This window comes from Ambystoma mexicanum, chromosome 3p (assembly GCF_040938575.1).
Source record: "Ambystoma mexicanum isolate Mex_15411 chromosome 3p, UKY_AmexF1_1, whole genome shotgun sequence".
In the NCBI taxonomy this organism is placed as follows: Eukaryota; Metazoa; Chordata; class Amphibia; order Caudata; family Ambystomatidae; genus Ambystoma; species Ambystoma mexicanum.
In genome coordinates this window covers 773,256,892-773,273,420 of record NC_090925.1, presented here as the reverse complement: position 1 = coordinate 773,273,420, position 16,529 = coordinate 773,256,892, and the positions used below count along the sequence as shown (strand labels likewise).

Below are 16,529 nucleotides of genomic sequence, written 5' to 3'. Positions count from 1 at the left end.
AGTCTTGACCATGAAGTAATAAAGAAAACTGTCCTACTTGAGTCTGTCAAATCAAAATGGCCTATGCTAACAAAAGCTAATGCTTGTCATATCTCTTGTACAAAAGGTGTATAAAGGAGATATGTATGTATGTAAAGGAAAATCAGTGTTCAAATATAAAGAAGAAATGTGGCTGAATCAGCTCTCCTCCCCACGTTAGACTGCACAGGGTAAGGCAGTCCCTGTATGCAGGATGACACACTCTGACTCTGGTTTTTAACACAAAAACAGTTCAAAACGTAGATCGAGGTCCGCCTGGCCTTCCACGGTAAAGTCTGTCTTTCCAATCTTCCAAACAACGTTCAACAAAAAGTTCATGCCGTTCCCCCTCTGTTGGGCTCAGACCTGTTCCAGCAAAAGTAAAAAATACTTGCAGGGGGCTCCTTTCCCCAAACGTATTACACTTCGGGTCTCCCTCAGTCGAACTCGGACTGTTTTCGGATGTACAGACCTCCACTTCGACTCAAAGTTCCATGTTCAGCTTTTTACTCCCCCCTTCTCTCAGGGTTCATTTTAATCACTTCGCTTTTATAGTTCATTCACTTTAACGCTACAAACAATTCACCTTTCACAGAGACTTTTGAGTGGGCTACTTCTTTCGCCAGACCACTGCGTTACTCCGTATTGCTGGTTTTGCAGCTATTTTTACTTCAAAGTTAATTCACAGGTCTGCATTTCTTCGTGTCTCCTCCACACGCGTTCAGCCTTCACTTGCAATATAATGTTGCAACTTCTATCTTTTCTTAATATACATCGGCCTCTCAGGTGGCTTGCCAATTCACTGGCTGTGTGCATTTCTTTCTTGTCTTTACAATTTTCCAATTAAGTTTGTACCACAGGCTTGGCCTTGTCTCCCAACTCTGCCCTTCACCGGGAGGGTTGCTCGCGTCCTTGAAACAAAATGCAGCCTTCTGCTTTGGGATTTGGCCTTCTCCACGTGTCTTTTGCAGTCTTTTGGAGCCACAGACCTCCTGTAGTGAACTCCTGGGGTTTTTGACCTGCTGCTCTCGTCCCTTGGTCTGTTGCTCTGCTCCAGTAGGTTTGCCTTTGCCCCGGAGGTTCTGCTCTTACTCGTGTTCCACCTTGCTCAGTGTGTCTCTATGTTCCACCTTTTATCCATGTGAGAGCGGTTCATTGGTTTCAGATGTATGCACTTAAAGTCAAGTGCCTGACTTTGCCTGACCCGATTAGCGGGACATGTCCAGTGTGATGTATAAGAGTTAGTCTTGTTACTCTGTCGCTCTCTTCCTCTGCCCAGTGTTTGTGTAGAAAGGGGAGGGGGCGGGGAGTTGGGGCATCAAAGAATCCTAAAAAATAGGATGGGTTAGGTGTACAAAAAACAGGGGGAATACCGTGTCTCACCATTGGATGCCACACCCCCACTTACCGAAGACCCCTTACCCAGGTTGTCCTCCCGTAAAGGTCCACCCCCAGTGTCTGGACCAAAAGCTGATGGCCATGCCCTGGCCACCTGAGAGAGAAGAAAGATCGACCACCGGGGACTAGTAGGTGAGAGACTCTTTGGTTTCTCACACCTACTCGCGGGTACTGCCCAGTAGCCGTTGGCCAATCAGTGGTGGAGTACACCTTTGACCCTTGGCGGTCCTTGTCTCTGAGTACTAACTCATCCCTCCTAATATTGCAGGTCACCCCTTTCCCACCCCACTCTGTCCCCCTGTAAGTGCAGGAAGAGTACACAAAGAAATTCCCCCGTGCCTGGTAAATGATCTTCTGGAGGAATACAGTTGCTGGTCTTGAAGCAGTAATTTGGGATTGGTCCAATGATTTCATTACCTAAATTGATAAAATAATGTTGGACTTCAACCACCATTCCAATAAAGGTTTCTTCACCCAAAGTGATACTCTGAGGGTTGCTGATATCCGCCAATGTTAGAATGGTGTCGTGTTCTAGGTTTAATAGCATGTCGGATTTAAATACAAACCTCGATGTTGCAGATGGGAATTTAGATTTATAGAGGTGTCCTGATGTTTTTGGTTCTTTTCTCACTTTCGACGGGAATTGTGAATTGTCGTACAGATCATGTGATGGTAACCTCTTCTCACACTTGAAATTCAACTACATAAGGCAGCAATTGAGCTGACCGCAATGATTTGTCTGTGTTCAAAGCCCATGGGGTTACCCCCAGTCGTGACCAGGATTTATTATTAATTGGGTTCAAATTGATTGTGAATCGTTTGAGAATGTGCCTACCTCAATAAAAGGCAGAAGGGACATCTCCCACGACCCAACAGTTATGTTCTATGCTTTTGTTGTCAATGGACATTTTTAGCATACACCTGCTAGGCAGGAGCTGTTTGGAATTTTGGGTTTCCAGACCTACTTCCTATTCATCAATCAATTTAAACAGGGGCATGGTCTGATCTTTTGAGAGTTTTCTGAATGTCCTTTGCTGATGAAGCTTCTTCCATTATTCAGGCATACTCTGGTGAGCACAGGCTCCCCCCCTCATTTATCTGAATGGGGAAAAACTGTTTGCCCTTTTTTGTTTTAAAATATCTGTCGACTTTGTGCGGGTTCTTCATTGTCTGGCTTCACTGGACTCGATGTTTCTACTGAGTTTGGACTGGTGTACAATTTCAGAGTACTCCCTTCCAGTGTGGAATGCCACTTAAAACCGAGAGAAAGGTTGCTTTTCAAGAATGGAGAAGGGTTCCCATCACCAGTTTGTTCTCCTACTAAAATGACAGTGATGACAGGCACCATTCGTACTTAATTAGTACTCCTTATAGGCTGGTTAGTCTGGTACAGAGTTGATCAGAGGGGATAACCTCCTCGGGGGATCCTTACCCAGTAAACTAGGTGTGCCCTCTGGAGTCACAACTATCACCGGATGTTTTAATCAATGTCGCCCAATTTGTATTTCCAGATCCGCTGTCCCTTCGACGGAAAAGGCATGCCTGTTGAAATTTTGCAGTTGACCGGAGCGGATTTGGGGATCCTATTTCTCCCCCGATTCTTTGCTGCCCCTCTTTTCCTGGTGGCAGTTCTCAGAACCTGTTTGGGGGGGAAGGACACATCCTCTGTTTCTGCCTTGTATAGCTCGCATTCTTGAGATTAAAGAATTTCTTGATGTGGGTTGGTCCCCATACTTACCCGGTCCCACTCAGGGAGTGGGGGGGTTAGGGGGTAGAATATTTTGGAAGTTCTGGTTCAGGGGTTATCTTGGGGAATATGTTCAGGTTGGGAGGTGGAGTGATATTTCTCTTTTCCCCAGGCAGTACTTACTGGTTGCCCCTGCCCCACTCCACTTGACGGTGTATATATACCCCAGGATTGGCTTGGTACCCTTGTACCTAGGTTGTACATAGGTGGCCGGGTCAGAGTGATCATTGTTCTGGTCCCTTGCCTGAGTACCATTCAATCGTGGTGGGTCCTTTCAGCCTTCCAGTTTGCTTGTGGGCAGGAGGGTTACTTTTGGGCCTGCCACCTTCCTGCAAAGAAACTGGAGTACCCGGGTGAAAAAGTCCATTTAGCCAATGCTATACAATTTAGATCTGCTCATAAAGTTCCAGGTGCTCCCATACCAAATACATGGCATTCCTGTGGCCTGGGGTCAGTATGTCCTTGATTTGTCTTATTGGGTCCTTAACAAAACCCTTGCTCTGATTCTCTTTTTCTTCCTCTGCACTGGAGTCTGTTCATTTTCTGACCCAGAGCTGCTTATTTGCGCTCCATTCCCTGTCCTCTAGGCGCTCCCCATCTCAGTGAGATTGGGTGGACTCTTCCCGCCTGGACCACACTGACCTCTGTCACTTTCCATGTAGTTAGTTTTAGGCCCAGGATAGAACAGTTTCATCATCCCTCCTTCCATGAGGTCTGGGGAAATCGCCACCTTCCCCTGAATGTATGGAAGTTTTTAGATTGCACTTCCTTGGCTGAAACTCTGGCTTTTCTCCGTCAGTGAAGCGGGCAAAATGGTTTTTGTAGTCTCATCTTCAGCCAATCTAACTCCCTGAATTTGTCATCCTAGGAGTTTTCATGGTCTGAAGTACTCACACTATTCTTTTTAGTCTCCCAGGGCGTGCTGGTTCGGCCCCCTTCCCTTCTGTATGGTACAGATGAATACTCATCAGGATCAGACAAGGATTGGCCTTCTGGATCAGTTTGGCTAAACCTGGGTAAGTCCAACTGCCTCATGTTCACCAGTTCTTTATCCGTGGCATGCATGAGGTCAGTTCCCATTTGTACCTGGGATGTTGTAGGTGACTGGCCTGAGGCCTCTGATGGTTGGGGTGTCTCACCTTGACTAGGCGCTGCTCTATATTCTGATTGTTCAGGGTTCCTCGGAGCCGGTTAATATTTTTCAATTTCTTTTGTCAAACACTCACACTTGTCTTTCTTTCCGAATTTCCTGTTGGTACTCGGAGCTAAACAAGGCTCACAGAGGGAGAATGAATCACTTCAGCATGAGGTGCAGCAAATACAAGATTAGTCTCTAGCACCCTGCTCTGAGCTACCAACCAATCAGCTTTGGTGTCAGAATAAGACATTTAGCTGCAAGTACACAGTGTGTATTTTCAAGGATCCTTTCCTTCAGGAGACTAAACTTTCTCCTGCACATCCCTACAATGTGCTGCCTACGATTGTTTAGCCTCTATTTGTCTCACATGCTCTACAAGTTCATTCTTTTCTTCTTTAATTCTGGTCAGTTCCTGAGAACCTGACTGTTCCTTTTCTGCAACCACTTTCAACCTGAATGCATCTGGTCTTTGACCAGTTGCAAATTCTGTTGTTTCAGAAGGTTTTAATTCTGCCGCATTTCATCAAACTACTTTTGTGAGTCCATCTCTCAGATGATGAACTGACTTTTTTGCCATTTCCAATGTCTTGATTTGTTGCTTGTGGGTCACAATGCCATCTAACAACCCTCTTTTATGACAAGTCTGGTCATTCAATTTGGAATGCAGGCAACTTAGTGTCTGCACTCTTAGTGCATGTCTTACACAGTGCAGCACACTCTTATCTATCTCTCTCTCTCTCTCTCTCTCTCCCTCTCTCTCGCTCTCTCTCTCTCTGCAGTGGTTTGCTGTTCTGTCTTCAGCTTATCCTGTAATTGCTCAATCAGCCTTTCTTGTAATTCAAAACTTTTGCTCTGCTGCGCTTTATCTCCAAGCTGTGCAAGTTCTTTCTGAGCCTATTTCCAGGCCAGTCTGCTTCCTCACCTCAACCTCTTTATTCTGCAATCTTTGTTCAAGTTATTTCACATGGAAATATAAGTGAGCTGTGAGTTAAGCCATTTGGATCAGTTCTTCATGAACATTCTGGGTCATGTGAAATGCCTCTAATGCTTTGTGCAAAATCCCACTTCAAGCCAAATGTCAGTGCTCACTGAGGTCACCTCCTGCACCAAGTTTGCCCGCTGCCGGCTTCGCTTTCACTCCAGTGAACAACAAAACCTCAAGCACTGACTCGCCCTAATACCTCGAAGATATTGTTTACAGATGGAGCATTTTCACCATCATTGTTCTTTTTACCGTTAACCCCTATTTCACTGAAAGTAATTCCTGACTACAGCCCTTCTATGCACCTCTACTGTTTGGTGGCTGTTGCGCATCATGGAGACATGCATTCTGGACATTTTGTGACTTACAGGCGTTCCCCAACGTTTCTGAAAAGCTCAGCTCCCTATGGCAACCAATGGCTGTGGATTTCAGATGACACTGTTCGGAAGGCTAGTTTACAGGAAGTGCTTTCTTCTAATGCATACCTGCTGTTCTATGAGCGTGTTCATACTAAAGTGTGGTGCTCTGGTCAAAACGTTAAGGCCGAGGAGTGAATCTGTCCAGGAGGTGATGCGAAAGGAAACCGTCCAGACTTCTGCCAATATTTAATAAGACTGAACTATGCAAGAAAAAAAATATCACTGCAGCAATATTCTACCTCGTAACCCTTGGTTCAAATAGGACTGATGATCAATACATTGGAAGTTTATGCATAAGACGTTCTTTAAGGAAGTATTCATCTGCCTCTAAATTGAAAAAAGGCAAAGTCTGTACCAGGTTTTCTTTTTTCTTTTGTCCTTTTCTACCAATGTTCGCAGTTAGAAGACTTCAAAACAATGTTTTGGATGAAACTATACAATCCTGTATTTTAACTAAACTACACCACAGCGTCTTACGTAGTACATATTGTAGCTTCTCTTAAAACATGAGACTGAAAAAAAAGCTACTTTCGCTCCCTTACATTTTTAAAAAAAAAATCTAACAATCATGGAACACAGGTTAAATAGTCTGTTCAACCCTCTTGTCCCATGAACCCCCTTTGTTACATTAAACTACAGCATAAACATCTGCACTTCTGGATAAGGGAATACTTTTGAATCCCATACACATTTCGATTTTCAAAGCACTCTGACAGCAACATTTGTTCGGTTAATTTCCCTTCATGCTTGAAATTGCTTGCAGTTTTCGAAACATAGATTTGAACAAATGCATGTGGCAAATAGCACCCTGTCCCTTGAACTGCTGCAGCCTCTTGTGCTGAATGTTGGTTTAAGGCCGGGGTAAAAGCCTTTAGCCGTTTGTTCTGTGAGAGTTGATGGGTTGAGGAGATCCTTATCATGCTGCAGACATTTCACCTCTGCCCTCTGATGTCATGAGGCCATGTTGACATTTTGCCTTGTAATCTTAAATTGGCCATACTGTTGCTCCTGAACACACACCCTTGAAGATCTGCTCTCTCATCTTGATTCCTGCTCTCTCTCTGTCCTCATCAACCTTTCCTCTGCTTTCTACATGGTTCATCACGCCACCCTGATCAGTTGACACTGTGAACCTGGGCATCGCAGATCAGGCCCTGGCGTGGCTGACCACCTTCCTCCTAGGTCCAACTTGTGTTCTTTCTCTCCAACACCTCTCTCTCCACATTTGGTGTATCCCAGGGCTCTATCTTCTCACCTGGCTCTTCAATGTCTATCTGGCGTCTTTGGCCCACTTGATCTCCACTGTCTCTTGGAACTTTCAGTGTTATGCGGATGACACTCGACTCAGGCTTCCCTCAGCCGCCTCATCTCCCTCGCTCATTCCTGACTATCTATCTGTGATCTAGTATTGGTGTGCCTCCAACAATCTCGGCCTTAACGCCAAAGTAAGACGGAGATCCTCCTCATTGGGACCCCTGCCTCCGCTTTCCCCCTCTAACTCTGGCCGCCCTTCCTGTGAGGCAAAAAACCTTGGTGTCCTCTTCGATTCCACCCTCTCCTTTTCTCTTCACATCACAGATCTTGCCTAAAAGGCCCACTTCCAGATGCACTTCCTCAGATTTATTCTGCCATTTCTCACTTTCCCCTTGAAGCTCACTGTCTCCAGAGCCCTAGTTCTCTCCAGGCAGGACTATAGCAACAGCCTCTTTCTCAAGCTACCTGCCTCAACTTTCTGCCTTCTGCAACGAATCCAGAACAGGACTGCAAGACTTAGCCCTGCGACCATATCTCTCAAGCCCTGAAATCTCTCCACTGGCTCCCTGTGGCTGTAAGGATTAAGTTCAAGACTCTTTGCATCATCCACAAGGCTTTCTGGGGTCGGGGGCCGGAGTACAACCGACTTTCTGCCGAAATACCATCCTTCTAGAGTTCTTCGCTCTGCTACCTCCAACTCTGAGGGTCAGACAGTCCTCTTGACAGAGAGTGGGGGTAGATATCTCCCTCCTCTGCAGATGCGTCCCTCTGGAACACTCTCCCTGCCCTTCTCAGACTTGAGCCGGATCACCTGAAGTCCCTAGAAGCAGCTCAAGAGCTTCCTTTTCGCCTCTGCCTTCTCTCTCTTGCGTCCCAGCTAACTTACCTGTCTATTGCGCCGACTGGTTGCCTGGTGCCCTCAGTGTCTCACTTAGTACCATGCTCTTCCTAGACCAGTCTTTCTTGCATTGCCTCCTGGCCTACCGTGCTCTAACTGTAACCCCTACAGCCACCCTGCATCCTAGAAACAGGGTCTGTCATGGGCCTAAATGAGATTTACATGTGAACTATGAAAACTAAATAGCCTTTTCAATTGTTGCCAGTATTTTGCATGTGAAGCATGTTATCCATTTTAATACATTGCATCTAGCCAACACACACCGTCTTTTCCCTGATAGATTTATTTTAACAGGGGAAAATTGTTTTTCATGTCTTGATTTAAAACTGAAAACGCACATACACGGCCATTTTAATTTCAGTATTTGAAAACCCTGCTTTTCACGTAGAAGGGCCTTTGATTTTCTCTTTCAAATGCAAATTAAAGGCTGCTTTTTCAGTTCGACCTTTCCCTTTGTAATGAAAGATAGGCCTTTTCATTTCCAGTTCTTGACCACTCACATGGCATTTCCATTTTATCACAACTCTTTGTTGTGTTAGTTGCAGAAACAGTCTGCATTTCTGGTCCCATTTTCAGTGTGGCAGTTTTTTTGAAGGCTGGCCGGACATTTTTCCAGTTGGCCTTTCAGCTATATTTGTTTGGTCTCTGATTAAACCCCACACTTCACTCCTCCGTCCCCATGATGCCAGCACAGCTGCTTATATTGGGTGGCATGTTTACCCTTTTCTGGAGGTGGCTTGTAAAAAGATCACCATCAACCAGATGTTGTGCCAAAATGCCAACAGAGCAAAGTGAGTCTGATAGTAAACCTGCAAAAATCCACTTTAAACTCCAAGATCACTTCAGTTCTCACATGCAAGCATTATTGTGTGCTATGTCTGGTGTATCTTGTCACAAATAGCCTATTTGATGCCCATTTTGAGTGACTCTTTATTTGAATCATCACCACAATTTTTTATAGTGGGCTGTTTGATCATGGCAATTTCATCTTTGCCATATTTTCTTCTTCATTATAAGTGGGGGACCATTTCCTCTGCCTAAATCTTTCCCCCCTTCGCTTGCCCGTACATTTCCCATATATATTTCTGAGGCTTGTGGATCTGCTTGGAATCGAATTTGTTTGAATCGGCAGACATCTAGTGGTTGGTGCAGCATTTTACATAATTTCTAGTTGAAAAGCGTGTTGACAGGCATTCCTGAAATACTATCCCTACTGTTACCTGTACAGTAGCGCTGCTCAGTCAGGCGTAAGCATACTCGGATTGTATTTTTTTTTGTGCCATCGAGCTATCCGCTATACTCGTTTGTTAAAAACTCATACAATTTACTCTCGAATTGGAGCAAATGTATTTGTCTACTGCTTTGACACCCTATCGAGCCGTTTAAAAGGAAGACTTCATGACAGAATGATCTCGATGGTCGGCACGACAAATACGGAGAACCAGTGGTCGAAGCCATCTCTAGACAGAAAGGCACACGGGGAGAGTAGGGGGAAAGACACGTATACATTTTAGGAGATTTTAGAATGCCTTCTTTTCATTTCTTCTGTCTGAATATCGGCTCCCTGTCCTCCAACATCGGCGATGGAAATTACTCCATTCAGATGTTGCCCCTCTTGCAATAATACAGTTCCCTGGGAGAACACGCACCCGATCTGCAATTATTCTATTCTACTGGATCGCCCAGAGGAGATGTGTTGAGCTTGTGAGCTCTTTAAAGCTAAGACACGTAAACAAGGACATGCAAAAGTTTGGTCGGCCTACGCAATGCAGGCTGAGGCGTCCCTCGAGTCTTCCGCTGCAGCAGGAAATTTCGAGGCCGAATAGGATGGCGTTTATTTCGAAAGTGAAACTGTAGAGCACACGGATGGGTAAGCTTCTGGTTTCCATAAGCATGTCCCCAGCTCTGTAGGCTAGATAACGGGGCTAGCTGTAGAGAGCTATGCCTGGCGACAAAATATCTGCACACACAAAACCAAAACACTGTTCTCTCAAGGGCCATACAAAGTCGATGGTCGAGGTTTGACGTCCTGAGCTTTTCTCACCCCCCTCCTCTCTCACCTCTTTTTGTTGTCCTGTCTCTCTCTAGCTTTCCCCATCTCTCTCTCGCTCCCCTTGCCCACTATTTTCCTCTCTCCCAACTGTCTGTATCTGCCTCTTTTAACCCTCTCACCCTCCTTCTCCCTTTATTTATTTCTTTCTCCCGTTGTCTTTCTCCCTTTTTCTTTCTCATTCTTTCTCCAGGTGTCCGTCTTCTCTCTCTCCCCTCTTCTCCCACTACATGAAGAGGCACCAAAGGTACCTCACCACTGTTGTTGACACATGCCAAGTAGTACAATTCCTAGTGGGTTCCTCATTGGCCTACATTTTTAGGGTATCACTAACTTCCCGTGGTCTCCAACTATAGACTCTCAGGTCTTATCGTGTTGGAATCTATCTTCATTATAAATCCCTTTTTCACGGGGGCTCCGATGAATAATCTGTACTTAAAAAGTGTGTGTGTATGATACAAAACCTATTCAACTGAAAATGGCCTGTTAAGCTTTTTAAAGCTATGCAGTGCTGCTGCTGGTTCATGCTTGCTTCTGTGCATTAAAGACAAGGATGTTGGAGCCAACATCCAAAAAGAGCTGCTGCTGCAAGGCCATTTACTTTTCACTTTTGTTTTCAGGCTCATGTCTACTGTGAAGGTGATGACATTTATGATGCAATGTTAAACCAGGTGAGCTCAATCCATCACTGTCTGCTTTGATGTTCATGTCTCTTTACACCTTATCTTTCTGATCTTTCCTTTTTTAACTGTGCTTGTATCTTTTTTCAGTTTCAACTTGCTTGGATATTATAGCTAGCTAGTGAAACTGGGAGGGAAATTACTGTGCCAAATCACCACTGTAGCGTACTGTACTCTGCCAGTGGTTTTCAGACCATCTTTGTAGTTTTATCTTATTGAGTTTTACATAGTGCTTTAGCCGGTGCGCTGCAGCCAAGAACAACGAATATACAGTATGTAACGGGCAATGACAATAAGATACAAAACCTTAACATTAACAAGAAAGAAGATGAGATTTAAGACCAGAACTGAGTCTAGAGGTAGAGCATATAATTGTTTGTTAGACCAAAAGTAAATGAGTGAAAGTGTGATTGGGGACACAGAGATTTAGGAACTGTAAGAAGCAAATGAGTTTGAGAGTAGCAGAGGCAAGAAGGTACATAACGGGATACAAAGGAGATCTAGTGATGCCAGTCCATGAATACATTTAAAGACAACTCAGAGGAAATGGAACTTAACGTGGGGGAACCAAAAGGGAGGCAAGAAATGGAAGAGACAATGAAATAAAAGAATGTGGTTAAAGGTGAAAAAGAAGGCATGCAGCAGAGTTGTATGTAGAACGAAGGGGAGAGAGTTGATGGTCCTTATTGTGTGAACAAGGGGACAACAGGAAGTTGTACAGGGATTGTGAAGGAGGGTGTCAAATATAAGACAAATGGGTAAGACTAATGTAAAGAGGAGAAAGGGTAAAGCTTGTACACGTGAAACCCCAACAAGCATGGAGCGTGAACAAATGGTGTGAAAGTGAGAATTGTATTCTGCGGATAAAGGAGCTTTCTTCAGGCAGTTTAATATAAACTATTATAAATTGTGGTGTATAGTTTTGAGATGCGTTGAAATTATGTAGTTTTATGTTTGAGAAGGCATTTAATGTCTCTGACAAAACACAAACCTGCATAGTAATACTGGGACTACCAAGCCAGAGAACGAAGAGTAGCACAGCTCAGGAACGATTGTGTTATTGGTGAATATGAATGTAAACCAGGGGGAATGTGGGTCCAACTTTGAGGAAGCCGTGCAAGTCTCAGCACCCTAATAATATGAAATGTTGCATGGCATCTTTTCATGGGTTTGTGGTCAGTTTCCATGTGTGAAGTACTGAGTTGAATAGTAAATGCCCTAAAGAGGTGTATAGTTGCAGTTGTTCAACATCACCATGCTTTGCCTGCAGTGTGTCTCACAGTGCACAAGCCAGGGACATTCAGACTTGGTCTGCGGGAGAATAGAAAAGTGCAGCACAGGAGGCTAAAGGTTTTAAGGGGGAGCAAGGTTTAATGCACATGAGATTCTTGCAGGTGTAAGGTAAGAAAGAAAACCAGGGGTTGGGCTGAAGTTTGATAGTTTGCATGCCTACAGAGTCATTAACCATCAAAGCATATCTCTGATTAGAAAAAGGCAAATGTTTACTTTTCCTGCGAATGAGCTGTGACGAATCGCTAGGTCTAGTCACCTCTGGCCATGGGGGAGCCCCTTCTCATGAGGCTCGGGAGGTGCGGCCGCTACTTCATACTCCCCCTAGGGGTGGTTTCATGAGGGAGGACCTCATGGTAGAGAGCTCCCCAATTGGGGGCAAGGAAAACTATCTGGGGTGGACCACACAAACCTATTACATATCGACAGTCTCTATACCCTTCTTTACCCTCTCTCCTTCTACCTCTATGTATTATTGCCAAGTAGCTGGTACTGGGATGAGGACGAGCAGCAGCAGCGCTATCCACTCAAGTACTGGGACAAGTTGGCCCTGTGGAGTCCTGGAGAAAGAACATAGGAAACAACAGACTTACACAGCCAGACCCAGCTGGCGACAATGTATAAAAACCAATAATGGACTGCCGACGAGAGGACAGGCAGCTGCGAGTGACTGCAGGTGCACGGTGCACCAAACACCTAGTTTAAAATTCATGTTTGTGACAGAAGGAGAGAGCTCAGAGGATGCTGTCAGTCAACCGCGCATCAGCTCCGGATGGTGAGCAGGAGCTTACCACCGCAGAGGGTTGGCGAAGAGGTGAGCAAGCACAGTGAACGCTGGCCTGCCAACGCCGCAGAAACCAGACGCCGTCTCTGGAAGCCCTGGGACGTGCCGAAACCCTGAATAAGGTAAGGGATGTCACAGAAGATCCGGAGGTGAAGCGTAAGGGCCCCTTGAACTGGTGCAGGTAGCTGTCCCTAGAACCATATGTATTCCAGTCACTAGGGTATCACCACAGGGAGGGGTGGCCTATAATCCTCCTCCTCGTCACAGTGGCCAGGTCAAACCACTGGTCACCAGGGAAGGGTCAAAGGGCTCTACCAGCAGCAAGAGAATCACGGAGTGAGAGTCCCTCGCAACAGTGGTAAACTTAAGACCACTGACCACCAGAAAAAGGTCTAGGAGCTCATCCAACCTAACCAGAACCTACGAGGGACAGTCCCACACATCAGTGGTACAGAACGAGCCACTGACCATCAACAGGGCAAACACCCCAACTGATGTGAAGAAAACCTAAAGGGATGTTTTCCACCCCAAAGTAGTGGAGATGAGACCACACCTAATCTGAAAGGAACTTGGGACTCTGTCTTGAGAAAGTTACAGAGCAAGACCCAGGATACTAATATGAGACTGTGTGTGACATTTGTGAGTTGGATACCAGGGGGAAAGGAGTCATTCCCCCTGGTGTTGTGGTGAACGGTATTGGAAAGGATTTTCCCATACCTGGAGAAGGGAGTCATTACCCTGGCAACTTGTTTAGAAATTGTGTGCAACATTTGTGAGTTGGATACCGGGGGAAGGGAGTCCTTCCCCCTGGTAGTGTTGAACTGTGAAATCAAACAGAGAGGCCGGGGGGGGGTGCTGAGTTGTGCAACCAAGTGAAAAGAGACCAGGGGAAAGAGTCATTCCCCCTGGTTGTGGCAAACCCTGAAAAGATACCAAGAGAAAGGGAGTCATTCTCCTGGTAACCAAGACCAGTGGAGAAATTTAGTCAGTCTTTACCCCCTGGTTGAATTTAACTGGCCAATTAAGATACCAGGAGAAGGGAATTATTCTCTGGCAACCAAAGTTATAAAGACTTTGTGATGCAGATTGTTAAAATGTAGGCAGTGGGTCTGCCAAGGAAAAGTGCTTGAACTTTGTCATTTTTTGTTGGAGAAAAATATGGAAAAGTACCTTTTTATAAAAAGGTATCCAAGAACGGGCCTATTTGATGAAAAATAGGTGGGTCAGAGGTGGAGTGATGCAACATCAAAACCTGATGCTAGGAAGCAAAAAACAAACACTGCATATATAAGATGGAGGCAGTCTGAAATATCCCAAAAAGGTGGAAAGGTGATTAACCAAACGGGGCAACTGCGGCTCAGGCAAATTGGTGCAAATGAGAGGCTTGAAAGCAGATTATTGCCAAAGGAGTCTATTTTATTATTTATATACAGGAGGATCAATGCTCTTTTGATCACAAACCAATGTACAATAGATACAAAATCAGATTTGCCGAGAAGCAGTGAGCTTCTTACTATGGGGTCAGAGTTTGAAGGACATTATGAGCAGATGGTGGAGGGGAGTAAATTGAACAGTCACCGGGGTCAGTACATAAGTGAAGCTCTGAGGAGTTACGCCACACCAGACAGCTATACACGCACTGACAAAAACCTATCCCAAACACCAAAACCACTCATACAACACAAACGTAATGTGCAAAACCAAACTTAAATGTGCAAGGTAGCAGTTCTGATCCAGTTTAACATTGACAGGCTGTACTGGATAACAACCAAGGGCCATTGTTTGGCATGGAATGCCCTACTGTTCAGCTAGCCCCACTAACAATTTTCGTGACTATGGCTGGTCAACTTAAGTGTTCAAAATGTGGACTACGGCTTATGATGGCATATGGACTTTAGTAGAACTGCTAACTCGACTTTCGGCTATATGGTTGATTGCGAACCATCAACCCAGCCTCCATCAGGGCAAAGCACATCATGATACGACGTATGTGGTGGCAGGACTCGAGTGCGGTGTGTGGACATCTGTGACATCCCAACCTGGGCCACTTCGTGAGCCTGCGCAGTCGCGCTCCAACCTCCGTCCTTAATGCGAGGTGCTGCTGTCCACTACTCAATAGTGTCCAGTATGTGAATGTCTTTCAAACTGCCTTCCATCTAGACCGTTAGTGTGTGGTGGTGTCACATGATCGGTTGTCCATTTTATTGTTATTATCGGTTGCTTGTTTACCTTTTATTTTGATTAATTGGCCAGGCCCATAGCCTACCTGAGGTGAAAGAATAAGCTGTGAAACGTGTTGGCATTGTGACTAACGAGCTATCCATTTATATAGATTTCCAAGGAGAAGGGATAAAGCAAATACTTTTTGGGTTATTTCACAAGGACTTCGTTTACAACCAGAAAATTGAACTTTGATTTTTAATCGAGAACTCAAAGAGATCAGAAGAACTCTTTGGTGGGTGCGGACGGGGGCAGAAAACCAGCCACCATGAAATTCTCAAAGGGTAAATTACCTGATCTAAGCTCAAGCTCAGTTGTCCTTTTCTTTATTTCTTTTTGTAGTGGTTGCACAGATGGCAGATTAGAAGATTTGGACCGAGGATTGTATTTATTTGTGAAACTTCTTCACGATCACCCGTTTATTATTTTCCAGTGTAGGTAACCCTTCATAGAAATGTTGTTAGAGAAGGTCTTCTTTCATTTCTTTAATAAACTCATTTGTTGAACCATGTCCTCTTGTCCGTCTCCTACATCTGACTTGCCACAAGAGGCAAAGAGATCTTCCACAATTAACCTGCATAGACCTGCAGGTTCATTTTGAATCCCATGCTAGTGCACCCATCCATAACATGCAAACTGTTAATCAGTCTGGGCATCATTGTGTACCATTAGATTGGCTGTAGAACTCTGAACTCCCAAGGTTTTATTTTTGAGAAATTACTTTTCAATTGTATCAATGTGCTTGCTTGAAACCAAGCCCCACACCTCAGCCCCATACAGCATCTGGGTGATGTCTTTGAAATATAAACATTTCACGATTTCAAAGTGGGTAATGCCCAGAATCCTATGGCCCTTAGCACTGCAGAGGATTGCTTCATTTTTATGTGTACATTAGTTAATTGAGAAGCCCAACAGAGTGTCAGCACAGTCTTACCACGGAAACCGCCAAGATTCTGGATGATGGGGCCTTTTGGTTGCTGGTGCATCTCGATTTGTCGATGGGTTCATCCTGATCAACCACAAGGTACTTTGAGACAATATCATGGGGATTAGAGGATTCGTCTTAGATTGTAGCACTCTTTCCTGACTGATAGTTTATAAGTATGGGTTGCGCGCTGATCACTTTCCATTTCTGTTTGCAGTGCCATATGGGTCAATCCTCTCGGCCATTCTTTCAATTTGTATAAAGAACCACTTGGAAATTCGGTTGCGAAATATGGTGTGTATGCATCAGTATGCTGCTGCACCGCATCTGAAGGAGAACTGAAACGCCTCTGTGAATGCCTTCAAGACATTGAGTGTTGGATGGCCGATGCTTTTATATTTGAATCCTTTTAAAATCGAGATTTTAATATTTTGCTTTTAACTTTCTCATAAACCACCTATTTACAAAATGGTGTATTGAAGCACATACTCTGGGGGCTTCTTTGGAATTTGCCAATTCTGCAAATTCTTACTTTCATTTTAGCCTCTTGTCTTCTGATAGGCCCACATAAAAACTCAAGTGACATTGGCAAATGATCAGTTTTATTTGATAGCTGTGAAAACTTTTCTTTCTGTGGTACATTTCTGTTTATTATTGCTATCCTTGGTGTTATCCCATGTTGATTTTGGAAAATCCCTTTTAGTAGGCCTGCCCAAGTCCTCTATG

At 44.7% G+C, this 16,529-nt stretch overlaps 1 protein-coding gene across 1 annotated transcript in view; it reads left to right on the top strand.

The window, feature by feature from the left end:
• Positions 1 to 16,529, top strand: part of PARP2 (poly(ADP-ribose) polymerase 2) — a 695,158-nt gene that overhangs the window by 195,306 nt on the left and 483,323 nt on the right. The window contains exon 7 of the mRNA XM_069651725.1: positions 10,525 to 10,575. Within this exon, the coding sequence (XP_069507826.1) occupies positions 10,525 to 10,575 (51 nt within the window). The remainder of the gene's footprint in view (positions 1 to 10,524; positions 10,576 to 16,529) is intronic.